Source organism: Heliangelus exortis, chromosome 8 (assembly GCF_036169615.1).
Source record: "Heliangelus exortis chromosome 8, bHelExo1.hap1, whole genome shotgun sequence".
NCBI classification, from domain to species: domain Eukaryota; kingdom Metazoa; phylum Chordata; class Aves; order Apodiformes; family Trochilidae; genus Heliangelus; species Heliangelus exortis.
The window spans coordinates 14,417,127-14,434,643 of NC_092429.1; the positions used below are offsets into that span (position 1 = coordinate 14,417,127).

General features: G+C 43.1%; 1 protein-coding gene and 1 long non-coding RNA gene across 8 annotated transcripts in view; one reads left to right on the forward strand and one right to left on the reverse strand.

Annotated features, from left to right (window-relative positions):
• Positions 1–7,829: 7,829 nt before the first annotated feature.
• Positions 7,830–9,557, reverse strand: LOC139799093 (uncharacterized). The gene is made up of 2 exons (XR_011727088.1): positions 9,377–9,557; positions 7,830–9,172 (listed from the first exon to the last, which is right to left on the reverse strand). It is a non-coding gene; the product is annotated as an uncharacterized lncRNA (long non-coding RNA).
• A 226-nt stretch (positions 9,558–9,783) lies between these two features.
• LOC139799091 (sterile alpha motif domain-containing protein 13) overlaps positions 9,784–17,517 on the forward strand; it is a 37,726-nt gene continuing 29,992 nt past the window's right edge. For 4 of the 7 annotated variants that reach the window (XM_071750536.1, XM_071750538.1, XM_071750537.1 and 1 more), the window contains exon 1: positions 15,175–15,286. Coding sequence is in view for 3 of the 7 variants with exons in the window: in XM_071750542.1 (XP_071606643.1) it covers positions 11,404–11,456; positions 15,175–15,286 (165 nt within the window). In the remaining 4 variants the exon portion in view is untranslated. Of the gene's footprint in view, positions 9,923–11,371; positions 11,457–15,174; positions 15,287–17,517 lie in introns of those variants that run through there. The other 3 variants (XM_071750542.1, XM_071750540.1, XM_071750534.1) reach the window with 3 other exon arrangements.

Genomic DNA, 17,517 nt, shown 5'->3' on the forward strand with positions numbered 1-17,517 from the left:
TACCTCTACTGACTGTGGTTTTGTGTTGTTGGTTTTGTAGTACAAATGCTATATTCTGTACTTTCTCTAAAGCTGAGCTAAGAAACTTCAAAAAATTGTCTTCTGCTTTTACTTCAGCTCCCATGCAAACACAGCATGGTGAGCAGCAGATCTGAAGGTCTCATTCACATCTGTTTTTTCTAATTGCCATGTGTAAAGAGGATTCATCCCAGACTGGGATTAGACAACCATTCCCTAAGAAACTGGTAAAAAATTGTTCCATTAGGCCATTAGGAAATTTAGGTGCGTATAGCTGATGTGGATGAAAAAAGATGGGGAAAAAAAAAAAAAGGCTGGGCAGTGATCACTTCCAGTAGAAGGGTTAAAGCACCACAAGGATGTTTGAATAGATAGTAACTGTGTTATCTTAAATAGGAATTATGTAAAGTGTTGGGTTTTTCAGAAATGTAAGATGGGTGTCTCAGGGCAAGCTAGGCAGGCTCTCAAGATACCTGACCTTCCTAAGTTCTGAGCTTGATGGTGAATTAAATCTGAGGTCACATCTTTTGTTGTTCCTTGTTTGTTTTGGGTTGGGTTGGTTTTGTTTTGGTTTTGTATGCTAAAAAGGGATGCCTACCTGAAGGAAATGTGTAGGTTGAAAATGTAGTTTATTAATTGGGATGACTTTCTCAATAGTCTATTTCAAAGTCAGTAAGATTTCCTATAGAATCCTTACAGTCTGCTTGTCTTGTTCCCTCCCTCAAAGGGGAAACTACAAATGCCATTGCAAAAAAGGTATCTCTAAAAATGGGGTTTATGTGGCTTTTTTTTATTATTATTTTTAAGCGTACTTGTGCTCATTTGCAGTCACTCATGGTGAGTGGAAGGTGTAAGGAAGTGCCAGTGACAAACTTGCACGTGCCTTGTTAGTGCTTGGTCTACAAAATTTTAGATTTTGATAGATTACACAGTAGCAATGTAGTATCTAATTGTAAATTTTGCTCTGCAATAGCACCCTGCCTGAGGATGAGGCATCTTTTCTAAGCAGCAGATAGAGAAAACACTGCCTGATGTGTGGACATGACTGCAGCACAAAAGCACTTTAGGATGAAAAGGTTGCTCTAGTTGTAAGGAGTTTGAGGATGGACACCAGTTCTCTGTTCCCATACATATTCAAACACAGTAACAGATGTTTTCCTTTGCTGGAAGGTAGAGGTCAGAGACTTCTTTCTTTGCCTTGGCTACCAAGATGCTGTGGAAGACTGGAAAGGACATAGATGAGGCTATATTGATGGAAATGAAGCGAGGTCTCAGCAGCCTGGCACACAGTGCAGCATGTTCTGAGTGTGTCCAGTCAGCTACAGGATATACTGGTGGTTACTACCACAATTAGAAATGTGAGGTACTGGAAAGGCTTTCTGAAATTCTTCTGCCATCAAAATAATTTTATTATATCACTAAAATAATCGAATACTTCTCATTTATGTGTAGTGACATATCAGTGCTCTGTTCCACACAGCAATATCACAGACTGTCTTCTACTAGAAGTATGTATTGCTCTTCACTCTGTATCTAAATTGCTGCTTTGAATATATATATATATATATATATATAGTTATATATGGAACAGTTCAACAAAAATAATTGGTATGTCCTTTCAGTTGCTTCCATCTTTGCCATCATCTTTTTCCTTAATGTTTGCACAAAGTGTGGATCTAGGCATCAGGGCTCCATTAAGGATAGGTCACACTTTGGAGGAGCAAAACAACATAATTCACCTGTCTGGCAGGTATGTTAGTTGAGGCTGATCAATCAGTCTGGTTGTTTCACAAATGCCCAGAGTTTATAAAATAATCTCTTTCAATTTCCACTTCAAAAAGAAATTATAATGTGAGTTCCCCAGTAAATATGTTCTCTTTCTTTCCCATTCTCTTACCATACATACTGGGATATATGCATCTGCAAGCTTATTGCTGGGAAAATCAAGAGGTGAACAGGTAGCCTTAGTATATACATTGTATGGTACCAGAAACAAGACTGTGGTGGCAAGATTGTTCTAAGAGCTACATGTAATACAGGTGTTGCATCAGAGTGATGGAGTTTTTTAATGTTAGCACATTTGTTCATGTCAGGAGTGTGGTTCTCTTTCTATGGAAGTGTCTGCTCTGTGGCTTTTGGCATAACCCAGGGACTTGGGTCTCCAGGAGGACTTCCACATCAGAGAGCTGCCACCCATGGCCAAAGCACCCATGCTTCACCCATTCTGGAAGAGAATTTCATAATGGGCCTGGGTCAGCTGCAAGGTATGTTTCCTGCCAAGACACATATTGCAATGAGGGGGAAGGGGAGGGACTCCCCTTTATAACTCCCTAAAGCCTTCTAAATTAGCTGTTCTTTTTTAAAACTGCACAGGAACCAGGTTGCAGCTGCAACCTGGACTATCAACACTTTTTTACCAGGGATTTTTACAACCCAAAGCAATGCTTTAGGGCACTCATAGTTTTATTTCTGGAGTTATTAAAGTGATCCTAATTCTGCAACTGCTTGTTGACTAACAGAACTCTCACTTTTCTTGAACTTTTTTTTATATTCTGGACTCAAATCAATTCCCCCTTCACCTGGCTTCTCTTTAAGGAAGTGCTCTATCTGCACTCATTTGCCAGTAGATGGCACGTTTGTATGGTGTGGAACTGTGTAAGGTGTGTCCGCTGCAGAGAAGAGTAAGGACCAGAGGCATGGAAAATAATTAAGAGCAGTAGGGAATGAGAAATTTGGACTGTACCATTCACTTAATGTGTCAGATAATGTATGCAATGCCAACCATGAGTATTTGTTGTTCATGTAGTAAATTTTGTCTCTAAATTCTTTTAGAGTTAGTTATTATTACTTGCAATGTGTTAGGGGTTTTTTTACTGGTTTCCATTTCAGCATCAGCAAAAAAGGTTTTCACACTAATTTGGGTAAAAAACATTTTCTTCATAATATGTATTATTGCACAAGAAAATTCCACTAAAAATCACTGACTGATAAATCCTATTTTCATGAGAGGCTTGGACCAGGATGTGTTTTCATAGCACACTGTCACGTTTCTGCATTATGTGCCCTTGAACATTGATAAATACACTGCTTTTAATCAAAAGTCGTCACCAAAAAATTGAAAAGTGCATCTAAACCGGTTCATTAAATTTACAGTGCTTACAGTACAGAGTGTATGTTTTTAGAGTTGGATGCTGATCAAATTGAGATGTATCTCTACTAATTGTAATGCTTAAAAGCAAAAAACACTTAAATATTTTTTTCTATCTGTCATGACCACCAGAAGAATTTGGAAGTAAAGGTACAGCAAACATATTTTTAAGAGTCTAAACACCCTCATCAGTAAAATTAGATTTGAGCAGATTTTTAAAAGGTCAGTTTAACTTCTATAACCTTAATGCATTAACTTTTGAAGATCATGTCTGCTCATGTTCACATGTGAGTATCTGTTTGGTTCTGTTTTATATCAGGGAGAGTAGAGGGGGAAATGGGGTCATCATTTAATGTGTGAATGGAACACTTACCCTGCTGCCACAGTGGTTCCTTTCTTTCAATTGGTTGTACTGTTTGCAACCATGGTCTGCCAAACAACAGCTTTGATCTTTCATAGCTGCACACAAAGCATGGGGCTGCCATGATTTATTTTGTTTTCCTCAGTTCACTGCCTGTCTGGGTCTGTGGTGTTTTCAGTGGGCTGAGAAGCAGCATCCTCCAGGGCTGATCAATGCCATGCAAGAAATGCTATGTTTGCATCTCCCATCCTGGTGTTAGTCCTTGCATTTATACGAGAACTGTAACATGTAAAAATTCCAGTGTTTACCAGGACGTGCATGCTTGGCAAATCTTGGAAAGCTGAATGTTTCTAAAGCAGGCTAAAGCTGCCTGCTGCTGGCTCACTCTGTCTGCCTACAGGATAAAGTGGAACCTCTCTAGAAACTCACTGAATAATCCACCTTAACACCTCTGAAACTTGACAGTTCCCCAAAATGGCTGTGGTTAGCAGAGGTGGTCCCTTTCAAGAGTTGGCCACTATCCAAGATCTCAGCATGTTCAGAATATTTTTTAGAAGAAAACCATACAGGAATGGAGTGCTTTGGCTGGACTCCTGATACCAAGGTGAGTTTTTATCTAAGCTTCTGCTCTTCTTTCCTTTACTGAGTGTGTGTATGGTCCTGAATCTCGCTGAGCCTGGCTTCTAAGAAAACCTCTTGATGGGAAGGTAATGTAAAAATGTTAACAACATTGTGTTTTATACAACGTGAGGGTTTTTTAAATGTAAAGTAGAAGCTTTAAAATAACAAGGTTTTAAGTTTGGACTAGCTTTATTAAATAAGAGCAACTACCAGAATAAGAAGGAGTACAACAAAAATTAAGTAGGGCAGGAAATTCTCAGTGAAGTGGATATAATTCACGTGCAGGAAGATTTATTTAAGCGATTCAGTCTTGCAAACCAGAGGAAGCAAAAGCAGAAAGGTAACATTGCCCTTGCATTATAGTCAGCTTCTGTATATAGTAATTTTTAGCCTGGTGTGTGGAAAGCATGCAACTCCAGTCATCTTACTGGAGATTCATACGATAAAAAAAAAAAAAGGTTAGATAATGCTTATTGTGTAAAAAAAAAAGCCTTAACACACTAACGCAAAGATTTAGGGGACTCCCCATCAGGACAAAACAGAGTGTCATTGCCATTCAATTAATTACAGCATTGTCAGTCAATCTGAGCGGTGCTCCTCCCCTCCAGGCTTGCAGTGAGAAAGCTGTGTTGCTAATTCAGTGCTGTGCACCCTGCAGAACTCCTCATCCATGCACTGGCCCTGAAGATTTTCTGCACATCTATGGATCCTGGTTTTCACCTTACAAGAGTGTACCCAGGTAACTGCATGGAATATAAATCCAGGATGACTGACTCTTGGGCTCTGACCTAGTACTTAAACATGCCCTTAACTTAATTGCCATAGAAATTAAGCCAGGTTGGTACAAATCACTCTGCCATATTCTTGACACAGGCTTTCTGTCTTCCTTCCCTCCATATTTGTTTGACACCAGTGCTACCTTTGGCCCTTTTTCTAGGCTTTGCACAGAACTTCAGAGCAACATGACAATGCTCAGATGTGCAGAAAACCCTGACAGGTCAGGGGGCAACTGAAAAGGACACAGCATGGCTTTTGGATGGCCTTCCTGGCCAAGGCAGAAACCCAAGAGAGGAGCTTCACTGCTCAGTTCCATGGGTGGACTGGAATACCTTGCAGGGAACTGCCCCTCATTCCTCTATGCAGTGCCCAAGTAGGAAAGGGAGAGCAGAATAACAGGTATTAAGCTGTCAGCGTGATGGAGCAAGTGGCAAAATTCCATTGATGCAAACTAGAAAGTATATGGACTGGAGTGAAAAAGACCTCAACTGAGGAAAGACAGTTCAGAGATTAAACTGTTGGAAAGGTGTAACCTGGACGAGTAACAGGGATTTTGCCTCTTTCTGGGTCTAGAGGAATTGCTGGGGACTGTGGAAAAGACCCTGAGGTACTTAGCAGTCCTTGCCTCGGAGGCCTAAAAGAACCAGTGTCATACAGAGGTGATAAAAGACCTCCCTAAGTGTGGTGTGGAACTAGGGGCTGTTCAGAGCAGACAGGGAAGGCAGAAGGTACAGCTGAGACCCTGCGGCATCCTGGGGCGCAGCTCAAAATGTCTGTTCCTGGAAAGCAAACATTTAGGAAGAGGAAAGGGGAACAAGCACAGAAAATGCATAATTTATTACAGAGAGTGTCTAACAGGGCTACAATCATTATGGTCATTCAGACATCTGAGTCTCAAAAAGCAAGTAAGAGCTAGAGAAACAGAGAAATCTAATATTAAGAATATTGCTACGGTAACAAATAGGTATAAACTGTGTGGTTTTCAAGTTACACATTCAAAGTTCTTAACCACCAGTAAAGAGATACATGATATGGGCTTTCTGACTGAAGAAAAGGGGTGAGATTCCTTATGGGCTCAAACACAGCATGAGATGCAGAAATTGCTATGTGAGGGTTTGTGAGGGCAGGAGATCAAACTCCCTGGCCTGAAAGGTCCCTTTTTAGCCCTGCATTGTTAGGGAGATGACAGAAAAGGGATTTTTAGATCACTATTTCGTAGAAATACCTGTAAGTTAATTCAGTTTGGGTGGCAAGCAGCTATGTTAAACTTGTGTCACTTACACATTGGTGACAAGAGTTACTTTTAAACATCTTGTGCCCCTTTCCCGTTTCCTGTCCCCAGTGCCGCACATGAAGAGGAGTTGATGATTTTTGGCTGCTCACCATGTTTGAATGAAATCTCTCAGCATTTTGGCCATCCCTGGTTAACGTTATTCCTGGTGGTGAGCAGCATTTCCAGTCCAGCCACCAGGAACCACAAATCGTCAGCTCCAGCCCGAAACGTCTCCCTGAACACTCAGAAGAAAAAAGCATTGCAACTTCCAGCTTTTATTCTAAGCAATATTTTGGTTAGCAACGGGAAGTCGCTGCTTTGCAAGCCACCTCCCGGGCTACTCCCCTCCACTGCCTGTAGGGGAGACAGGGCAGGCAGGCAGGGAGGGCAGTGCGGGCAGTGCAGGCAGTGTAGTCAGGCAATGCAGTCAGGCAGTGCGGGCAATGCAGTCAGTGTAGTCAGGCAGTGCAGTCAGACAGTGCAGGCAATGCAGTCAGTGCGCTCAGGCAGTGCGGGCAGTCAGGCATCTCGTCGCGCAGGCCTGAGGGAGAGCGGCCCCTGCGGGACTGCAGGTCCCATCAGGTCCCGCGGCTGCCCGGCTGGCGGCCATGGGCGGGGCGATAGCAGCCCCTGCGGCCGTGGCTGCCACCTCCCGCTCGGGACCACTGACTGACAGGCGGCAACCCCAGCGCCCGCCCGGGGCTCTCAGCCCTCCTCAGCCCTCCTCAGCCCTCCTCAGCCCTCCTCAGCCCTCCTCAGCCCTCCTCAGCCCACCAGGCCCGCGCCTGCTCTTTGTCGCCGTGCCCAGGGTTAACTATAACACGTGCAGTAGTTGATGACAAGTAATTCTGTATTTTATACACAAAAGTCATCAATACTACCCAGCGTACGACCAGTTTACATAGAGGAGCTTTCCTAACTTCCATCACGGCGAAACCACAGAAGTCCTGTTTCCTCACTAAACTTTCCCCATGAACAAGTTTAACCATGCTTTTATCTTTAGCCATGTTTTTACCCAAGCCACTATAATGAGAAAGGTTTGAAAGTTTTTTTTTTTCTCTGGAGGAGCTGGAATTGAGTGCCCACTGCACAGCAGGCAGGGTGCTGCGCTCTCCTTTGCCACATGCACAACTTTTGTCTTCGTGTTCTGCTGTTGCTTCCAGGGATGAAAATAGTAGTAGTTTTTCGGTAGAAAAATGGCATTTTCCAATACTTGGAAAGCAGGGTCAGTTGGTGTCCAATACTTACACTGACTTCTGTTTGTTTCTCCATGGCTAACAGCAGAAGCTCAGAACAGGCAGGATTGACCCCTGCAGGTCTCACTTTGTGCCCTGCATGGCCTGGAAATGTATTTTGCCAGAAGTGTGATGGAAATAGTAAAACAAAAGTCTAATTCACTTTCCTGCTTTATCTCCCTCCAGGCATAATCTCATTTTAATTAAATTACCTTACCCCAATGAATGAATATACAAATCACAGATCATATTCCACACTGAATTTTTCCATAGCCTGTTTTCTTAAAATTCCTCTCTGCTTTCCAAGGTCTTCTAGGCGGAATGCATGCACTCTGTGAGCCTCACTTCTGGTACTCTGAGGATTAATTGAAGAAAATGATGGAAGGAGAGAGTGTGTGAGTAAAGTAGATGGTTTATATTTGTATCCTCAAATGTCAGTTCATTACCAAAGTTAGAAATCAACTGATGCAGAAAACTCATTATAGCTTAATTTAGAATGCTTATTTCTTGAGAGACAAAAAAGAATTGCCTTACACAGCTTACTTGTCCAACACAAATATGTCACATTTTACAGTACGCTTTGGGATGTAAAGTAAAGAGGGTTTTCTTTAGGGTGCAGTATGTTTAATGCTCTGTTTAACTTGTCTATTTGCATTTATTTAAAATCTAAAGCAGTGAAGACTGCTGCCGCTCTCTGTTCTCAGCACTCCTACTAGAGTCACATTATTTGCGTAGTTTCTCCAAGCTTTCCAATGCCTACAGTCCTTTGCACAAAAATGCCTTTTCCCTGTGATTTTAGTGCTTGTAAACTGTGTCTGGGTAGCAGTTAAGTGACTCGGGTCTCTGCTCACAAGTGCAGCCAGGATGCAGTAAACTCCTTCTGAGAATGAGGGAGATGCAGGGTGCCTGGGGTAGCCCTCTGCACCCTCTCTGCTGGCCATCAGGCTCTGTCAGTGCCGGCTGGGACACTCCTGTCACAGAGCTGGGACTTGGGACTTCCTTTGCAGTAATCAGGCAGAAGTCAACAGTTGATTCCGTACGAATCCCCAGGTGGTTTGTAATGTTCCTCTTGCCTCAGACCGAATAGCAAGGGTGCAATTTGAGTGGTTTGGCTTAGAAGGAAATTCTTCAAGTAAATCAGCCCACAAATTTGTACTGATGCAGACTGTCAAAAAAGCACTGCATCTGAGCTGTGTTTGGGAGGCAGCCCTGGTGCCAAGGAAAAGTTTCCAAAGCCCATTGGTAGGGAAGGAAGGGTATGTTGATGGGTATTGTTTGCTTAATTTCCCTACGACTGACAGCATGTCATCCACTTAACACTTCTGTGTCATTAGAAAACATCCTGAAACAAGGGAAATTTGGAACGAGAAATTAAAAGTTAGTATAATAAAGGAAAGAAAAAAAAAAAGGTGCAGTTGCTGAAGACACTTGCTGACATTTGTAAGGCAAGATTTTATTGCCAGTGGGCCAGAATTAGTAATTTGTAGGCACTTTGAATTGCACCTTACCCACAGCATAGCATCTGTGTGGGTCTCCTTGTGAAATAAGGTGTGGTGCTCACGCAAGCATGAGATGTGGCTGTCCCCAGGAATTGCTGTCTCCATCTCCTCTCTGCCCCCAGTCCTGGGTTGGCAGGGTGGTGGTGGCACAGTTCTGCTGTCCCTTGTCAGTACTTTTTACTGTCACCTGTCACCTGCCAATGCTCCAGTTCCAGAGACAGCCAAGTATCTGCTCTTCACCTGTGAATTGACAAACTCATTCTAGAAAGGAATTTTATGTAACTTTATCAATTTCTGTCTGTTCCTATCTCCCACCTTGTGTAAAATCTCCTGGGATAAGCTACTGCATCCTTCCAAAAATGCCTGGGGATTTTTTTCCCCTTTCTCCCCACTCTTCCCGTGCCCACATACACCCCACTTGGTAGGAGGAGTAGAAATGTTTACAAGGAGGTCCCAAGAAACTCAGGTCATGAATCTTGCATTGAGCGCTCCTCTCCGGCCGTGTGCCGTGGCGGGCTGGCAGCCGCCCCTGCCCGCAGCCCCCCGCCACCGGCGCTGCCGCCGCCGTGCCCCGGCTCCGCCGCAGGTAAGCGCTGCCGGCGGGAAGCCGCTCCCCGGAGGCGCCCTCAACCTTCCGCCCGCAGCCCGACAGATCTCCCGGGGTGCCCTCCCGAGCCTCCGCGGCGCGGCCGCTAGCGAGGAGGCAGCTGCTGCGGTCCCGGGGACCCCGCAGCTCCCCGGGCCCCTGGCGGGGCGTGGAGGGCGGTGCAGCACTGCGCCTTTAAAACGTCCGCCATGACGCGGGCGGCGGTTGGTGCGGGCCCTGTGTGGCGGCCGCGTCAGGCGGGCCGGGAGTCAGGCGGGGCGGCTCCCGGTGTCAAACTGAGCCGCCTCACAGCGCCCCGCTGCCGGCGGGGTAGGGGGGCGGGAGCCGGGGGCTCCGCCGCTCCGGAGCAGACTGTAGCAATGCTTTGGTTTAGTGTCTCGTAGGTAGGTTTTTCTGTCTTACTTCTCCCCATCCTTCCCCCCCCCCCAGCCAAAAAATGACAATGTGGTGCAGTGCTGCCTGTCGAACGGTTTCGCAGATGCTTGTAAAATGGTGAACGGGTGTCACACAGTCCCGGCGGAGCCTTATTCTTGCCCGCCGCGGGGGAAAAAGGGCAGCCCCGGGAGCCAGCCGGTGCCCCGACCGTGGGCTCCGCGGAAGGTGCGGTGACCCGAGCCCGGGCGGCTGCCGGGTCCTGCATGGCCGGGACGGTGGGACCCCCGGCAGACCGGCTGAGAGCCTGGTGTGGTTGTCGTTCTGAAGTCACCTCAGGTGAACCGAGGAGTGAGTGATTTGAGGGAATGCGTTTATTTGGTCAGCGGCAGAGGAATAAGCATCTTTTCGATTAGTTTGTTACTGTTTTCTTGGTGCTTTACATGCTGCTAACTGTATATTATAGGGTCTTTTAAAATTTTTTTTAGCTTCAGAGCTTCAGTATTAATTGCTATCCTTTATTTTTGCAAAGCTTTAGCAGAAAAGCATGATTTCCCTATTCTGTACTTCCCAGAGCTCTGTGACATTTCACGGGCATCCATTAATGCTACAGCAAGAACATCCTGAGTCCTTGGCCAGTTCTTTGGTGTTTTCTGAAATAGAAATGGCTTACTTGAGAAAGAAAAGGCTCAAGTCATTTCTGCATGTTCTGTGGAGTGGTGGAAAAACCTGTGTGGTGAAAGTACTTCACACTGTGAGGAGAGAAACAAACTGGATTTTTTCCTCTGTCTTTCGGATGCTTCTTTCCTTTTCAGAGTTTGGTATACTATACCTGTAGAAGCAGCTGTGCTAGTGCAGGAAGGATAATCTTACGACACTGATCATATTCTGATACAGGCCTCTGGAGTTTGGGACTCAATTAGTAACTTTGCTTACAAGCTTTATGTGTGAGTTGGTTATAAGTCACTCTGTGTTTTCCCTATCCCAGATTCCCCATCTGCAAAACAAGGCTATGAATTTCAAAACCCTGCTAGAGATAAGATCAGATGTCTGTTTCAATCCTCTGTATAGCAGGATAACTGAAAGCAAAATAAGCCCTCTTGGATATCCAGCTATATAAAGCAGGTCAACCTCTGTGTGTATGAATGTATAGTTTGATCAAAATTTTATCAGTTTTGAAAAGGATCAAACGTAACATGGTAATGTTAACATGGTAATGTTACATTCCTTATTTTCAGGCATGAAATATTTCTTGTGTTTAAAGCACAAGTCAGATTTTCCTAGTTCAGTAGCTATTATCAGCTTTGCCAGGCTTCTGAGGAAAGCAGTCTTTGACAACACCTGTGCTCTCAGGTAGAAACAGGGTTGTGTCCCTGTAGTATGCTTGTTTCTGTTACGTTGTATTGCTCGTTTCGTAGTACTAATAATTAAACACAGTTTTTTTCCCCCCTATTGATCAGTTGCTGAAGTAAAAGAAACCTCTATCTTCCCCATGCTAACTGTTGACATGGAAAACAAGGAAAATGGCTCCCTGGATGTGAAAAAGTAAGTGAATCCCTAGTGTTCAGTTTATGTAAACAAGAAATGGATCTTGATTGTCATTTGACTTAGTGTGGTTGGCAAGGGTGGACATTTACATCTTTGCTCATTTCAAACCTTCCCTGTTCTCAATTACTTTTATTGTATTTCAACTTCAAAACAGAAGAGACTCGGGCACTGAATTGATTAAAAATGGTATGTGGAAGGACTGTATAGCAATGAAAAGATGCAGAGGTTAGTAACGTCAGTGAGGGGTGTACCTTCTCCGTTGATTTCTCCTCTCAGCCGGAGGCTAAAGCAAGTGGTACCACTGTAAGCAATACTCTGCCTCTGCTCACCTGTCTAGTAGTGGATTTTGCAGAACTGGTGCCTGATGGAGAGAAGTCTACTGTATGGAAGTCTCCTCTCTGCCTCTTTAAACAAGACATATGCCCTTCTTTGCTAGCTGCTTCTCAGCTTCTAGAGCTGAGAAGTAGTAGCAGCAGCAGCAGCATGTGTCTTTGGTGTCTGTTCTCTTCTGGAACAAACATTTTAAGCTGTTTGCTGAAGAAGCTCTAAACTGCTGGGTTTTTATATCAGACCAAGGGTGGAATTAAGACATAGACATGGTTTGCACTGCTCTATGATTTTCTTTGGTGTGGTAGACTACAGGCTAAAGGATAGGAACTGCTTTGAAGGCATTCCTGTGTCCGTAAAGGTCAGCAATTCTTAGATTAGAACTTGCAATTCTGGATAAAGTTCTGATCTGAGAAGTGGCAATTTGTGTAGAAAAATTTAGCCTTGCAGCTTTAGGGTTATAGAACCTATGCTCATATAGATAGATAAATTTGTAGAAATGTATATAAAAACTGAAAACACAAGCAAAAAAAAAAACAAAAAATCCCACCTAGAGTCCTTAATCTGCCCTCTCAAACTGGAACGCTTTTGTGAAACACAAACTGCTCTTCATTCTTTTCCTTGTCATTTCCACAAGCCTTCCAAGAAAACTTCACATTGCTTCATTTCTCAGGCACTAGAGTGGTATAAATAATAATAATGGTCACTTCAGGATGCTGATAAAACACTCGATTATGACACAGCATCAAAAGATCTGATGGCAGCCATTAAAATCAGCACACTCCCTCATCACTTGAGACAGTGGTTACACCACATCAACAGAAAATGTGTTTCCCTATTCAGTGACTATGAATAGATTAAACCATGTATGTCCCTTGGAAGCTGCCCTCAGTTGTCAGTCTTGCTTCTACCAAGAGGATGAAGTGGTCGAGGGAGGGGGGGGGAGAAGGGAGGCAGTCAAAGCATGGATAGTTTGCATTTAATGATTTTCCCCGAGGCTTAAGTGATAAAGGCTCAACTGCTAATTGGGAAGGTGGCTTTTTAAAACTAATGGGGATTGTAATTAAACTGTGGTTACTAAATTAATGTATATAGTATGCATGTGTGCATATTGACAGAGAAGGTATTTGGCACTTTCTTGAGGTGGTTATAAATAGCTTGGTTAAAATCTGTTTGTTCACAGCAATATCCTTTCAGGCCTTGCTGCTTCTGCCACATGATGGCAATAAAGGCACAGGGACAGTAGTGAAAAAGCAGACAAGCTTCGTTGTTAGTAGTCTTGTTACAAAGCATGAAATGCCTGATCTCTTAAGATTTTACAGCATCCAGGATGTCTGCCATAAACTGGTGTAGGGTTGTTGTGTATTCTCTTTTCCTATATAAAGAACAGAGCCATGTGCAACAGCAGGACAAGGATGATATTGCTGAAGCCTAGAAGCCAAATGAGCATCTGTGTGGGTAGATGGGTTAAAATCCAGCCAGTCTCCAGCCTGCCACGTGCCTTTGAGTCTTCTGCAGCTGTGGCTGTGGAAATTTGCTCCACTTTCGGTCCAGTATGATGCTACTCCTTGAGGCAGGAACTTGCAGTTATTTCCTGTGATTAGTTAATGACTGAGGTAAAGCCCCTGAAGTCATTGCAGTTGAGCCTGAGATGGGGCTGAACCAAGCTGTAGTTCGCTTGTGGTAAAAGAAGAGATACATGAAGAACTAATGAACCTGAGGAGGGTTTGGACCACATTTAGTTTGAAATTAGTATTTTTTTGAAATTGTACAAGATGCAGTTATGAGATACTTTTATGTATTGAAACTTTTATTTTCTATTTAGGAAGGATTAGATTTGATACCTTTTAGGGTTCATCATGCTTTTAAAAAATACTGAATTGTTGGGATTTTGTTTAATTTTAAGTAGAAGATGAGTCACTGAAAGTGATAGTCTAGGCCTTGGGGAAAATGCAGAGATTTAAATATAATTCTTCAAATAGTGCTTTTACAAATATATGTAGGTTTCATGTGGTGCTTTCAGATTTTATTTTTTAAGCCTCAAAACCTGCACAACACCAAAAATATTAACTGAAAGGCATTCTTTGATTTTAAAAAAGGGGAGACCAGTGTTCATGAGTCCTCCTTCCCAGGGCTCAGGTAGTTGTTAAAACTGGGATGATGTGGAATTGGTGATCAGAGGCATTATATATCTCTATATATGATTCTGTTCACTTATTTTCATAGCTGGTTGGAAAAATGATTGGCCCTTGACTCACTCAGTTATTTTGCTGAAAGACATACAAGTCTAGGCAAGACAGAGATGGTGACAGTTGGAAAAGAAAAATTTGAAGGACAGAACAAAAATATTGTTTGGAGAGCATAATGTGTGTTTCTTTTCCACCTGGTGCTTTTGAAAATCAAAGCCCTGCCTCTAAGCTTCAGGACCTGAAATGGACAGGATTCTGACATCTGCCCTGATCTGTACATTTTTGATATTTCTTCATTAGCGTTATGGTTATGCATGCAGAACAGTGGAAAATATGTGGTGTGATTCTTATGACTTTTTCAGATGGAGAAACATGTGAAAGAAGTTCTTTCTTTCGATATCTTGCCTTTCATCCTCATAAATTGTCTTAGGAAAGGCAATCAAGCTCACTGTGTATCTTTTTTTACCAAGAATCTGCAGATATACAAAGGTTATCTGAGAGAAGAGTGATGACAGGTTGAGGATGAGAAATGCAGGAGAATAGTAATATGAATGATTAGTTGGGTTTGCTACTGTGGAAAGCAATTGCCTGGGGTCATTCACTGAGGGAATTAATTCTGGTTATGTTTAACAGATTTTTCTCAGATTTATAGCTATTTAAGATGTCCAAAGATTTGTCCAAAAATGAGTTAAAAAACAATCTTGGGAAGCTTTCCGTACTGAGCAATTATTTCAATCATTGTTTTTTGTTGTTGTTTTGCAAGGTCAGGATGGTTTCCAGTAGTTTCTACCCATGTTACGTGGAAGCACAGCCTAATCTGGGAAAAGAATAATCCACATACTGTAATTCTTTTACCTACCGAATGCTTGGTAGCTGAAAACAAGCTGCATTCTTGAAAGACAGGGACTTGGTACCTCAGACATGGTAGTCTTTGTTTTCCAACTGCAAAGGCAGCAACACACTTGCAGATTATCTTTGGCTGATGTGAAGGTTCATCCACTGTTGTCTTTTCTGAAGGGAGAGGTACCTCAGTTGTCCCAGCATCAGGTCTTTGAGATTAAAGAGGAGTGACTTTTCTGTATCAGGGCAAGGGGAGGTGTGTTGAGCAATACTTTTCCTGGAGTAACAAGGAAGAAGGGGATGAATGAAGAGGCTCTGCACACATTTAGTGATTACTTGTCTGGATTTGCACTTTGCAGTTCAGTAGAGAATGGGAGACCTCTGGATCCTGCTGACTGGGCTGTTATCGATGTTGTGAATTATTTCAGAACAGCTGGATTTGAAGAACAAGCCAATGCTTTTCAAGAACAGGTAAATCTGCTAGGAGACACCTTTTGACTGCCACCAGTTTCTCACATTGCATATATTTGCTGTGGACCTGGTTATATGCTGTTAAATGGAAGTGAAAATTAGTGGGGGGTCTTTGAGTCTGTTATTGAGTGAAAATCCTTGGGACTATGATCTGTGAGTAATAATACTGTTCTACAAGGTGTAGATAATGGTATGGAGTTTGTTTAAAGCAGTCATCTGAAAGGTTAGGAATCTAAACAAATTTTCCAGCTTGGACTCATTGTCCCTATACAACCCTCCTCAGCTGCACTATTATGTTACTTAAAATGAGAGTGGTAATTCCCTTCCTCCTTAGTGTAATGTCCAGATACATTAACCTGTAGTTACAAAAAACAAGGCTCCTAAACAGCAAGATGCTTTTGAAGACCTAGGGTGAAAAAGGGGCTTCAATGCTTCATTGAACTAAACAGAGAAAGGACAAGTTGGCAATGAAGGGGAAGAAGGTTTTTCAGCACAGAAGCAGCATGTTTGTAGGACTCAGTCAGAGAAAGAGGTTGGGTTTTGGGCCTTGTAACTGCCATTGATAATGGAGGGTTTCTTCTGGTATTTTTAACCAGCAAAGAGCATAACAGTCATTTGCCCCCGTGTAACTCACCTGTCAGCACACTGGTAAGATGTGTAAGAGGAATAGGATAGAGAGGTTGGTGTACTTGGCCAACAGCCTACCTGTTCCATAGAGAAAAAAATCTCCCAATTGTCATTTCAGCATCTTCCCTAATAAGTCTATAGGTTTGCCTGTGACTACCAGGAAATCAGTTACCAACAACTACTTAGTATCAAAATAGACTTGACTTCTGAAGGCACTTGAGCCAGTGCAAGTTATTGGCAGCTTTTCAAGGAAACTGTGCATCCAACATGAAAAAATATTACTTTGGGTCAGTTAAGTCTTGCTGAGCTTCAGCACCTGGACAGTGAAATCCAATCTGATTGTAATTGATGACTATAACAGAGTATCTAAATTTATCTCTTTGTTCTTGGGGGTGAAAAGCCTGGTGGTTGGGCAATTCTCTGGCAGAGTGCAGAGAGAGGGTCTTTCTGCAGCTGCTACTAATTTTTCAGAATTTAAAGATGGGTAAACAGGAAAAAATAATTAAGTGTATCCATTCCTTAATACCAGCATCCATGTCCCCTCAACAGCTCTGGGAATGTAGCTTAAAAAACCACACAGGCAAAGTAATTGCAGCCTCTGGGGTTTTTCCTTATACTGACAGATACCTCTGACTTTCATCAAATATCTTAACCTCTCTGCATCTCAGCTGGCTTGTCAATAATACTGCAGTAATTCCTACTGATCTTTCAGCAGCAAGGTGAGGCTAACTCATGGCTTTTGGCAAAGCAATTTGCAACAGCCTGATGGAGAGCAGCATAGAAGTAGAGTGAAAAGGTTTTATTAGTGTTCTGTAGTGAGGGCATGTGGCTTCAGGAGAATAGCTGAAGTAAGCTGCTTTTCATCAATGTGTTGCCTGGGCTCTGTGAGGGTAGCCACGGGCAGGAATGTGGCTATGATTCTGCTGCTGACTTTGCTTTAATGCCAAAGCCTTCTAGGGAGGGGCTGTCAGCTGCCACCAAGGTACAGCCAGGAGATGTGGGATGGACACTCACAGCAGAATTCATTGTCACTTCCTTTCCCCTCTATTGCCTTTGGAAGCATGAGGAACAGTGCCTGGTTCTTCCTGTCAATTCTGCCAGCCTATTCCCTGTCTGCACCAGGAACAGGCCTAAGACCAAAGCTGTCCCTGACCTCTTACCACTAGTGGTGGTCTCTTCCCTCTACACTGTTTACTGGCCACTCTGTGTGTTCATAGTATTTGTTACCAGGATTTCCCAGGCCTTCCAGGTATGGCAGTGCAGTCAGGTTCACTTTGAAACCTTAGCCATCCTTTGTCTGTAGAGTCACCAGGTGTGCAGCTGAACCTCTGATTGTCTCTGTTTTCTCTGCCATTTATACTGCAGCTTGCCTAGGCCCCAGAAACCTATTTTCGTTTGATCTGTTACTGACCTGAATATGTACTTGAAGGGGATTGAGACTGTAAATCGTAAAGTATTCCATCTCATCTACAACACAGAAATTCTTATTCACTGAACTGCTTCAGTAGGGTTAGCTCAATGGCTTCCTTACAAAATATCCATAGCCTAGAATGTAATCCTGAGATCTAATATTGCATCCTGTTTTTCCACAACCGTAACTGAGT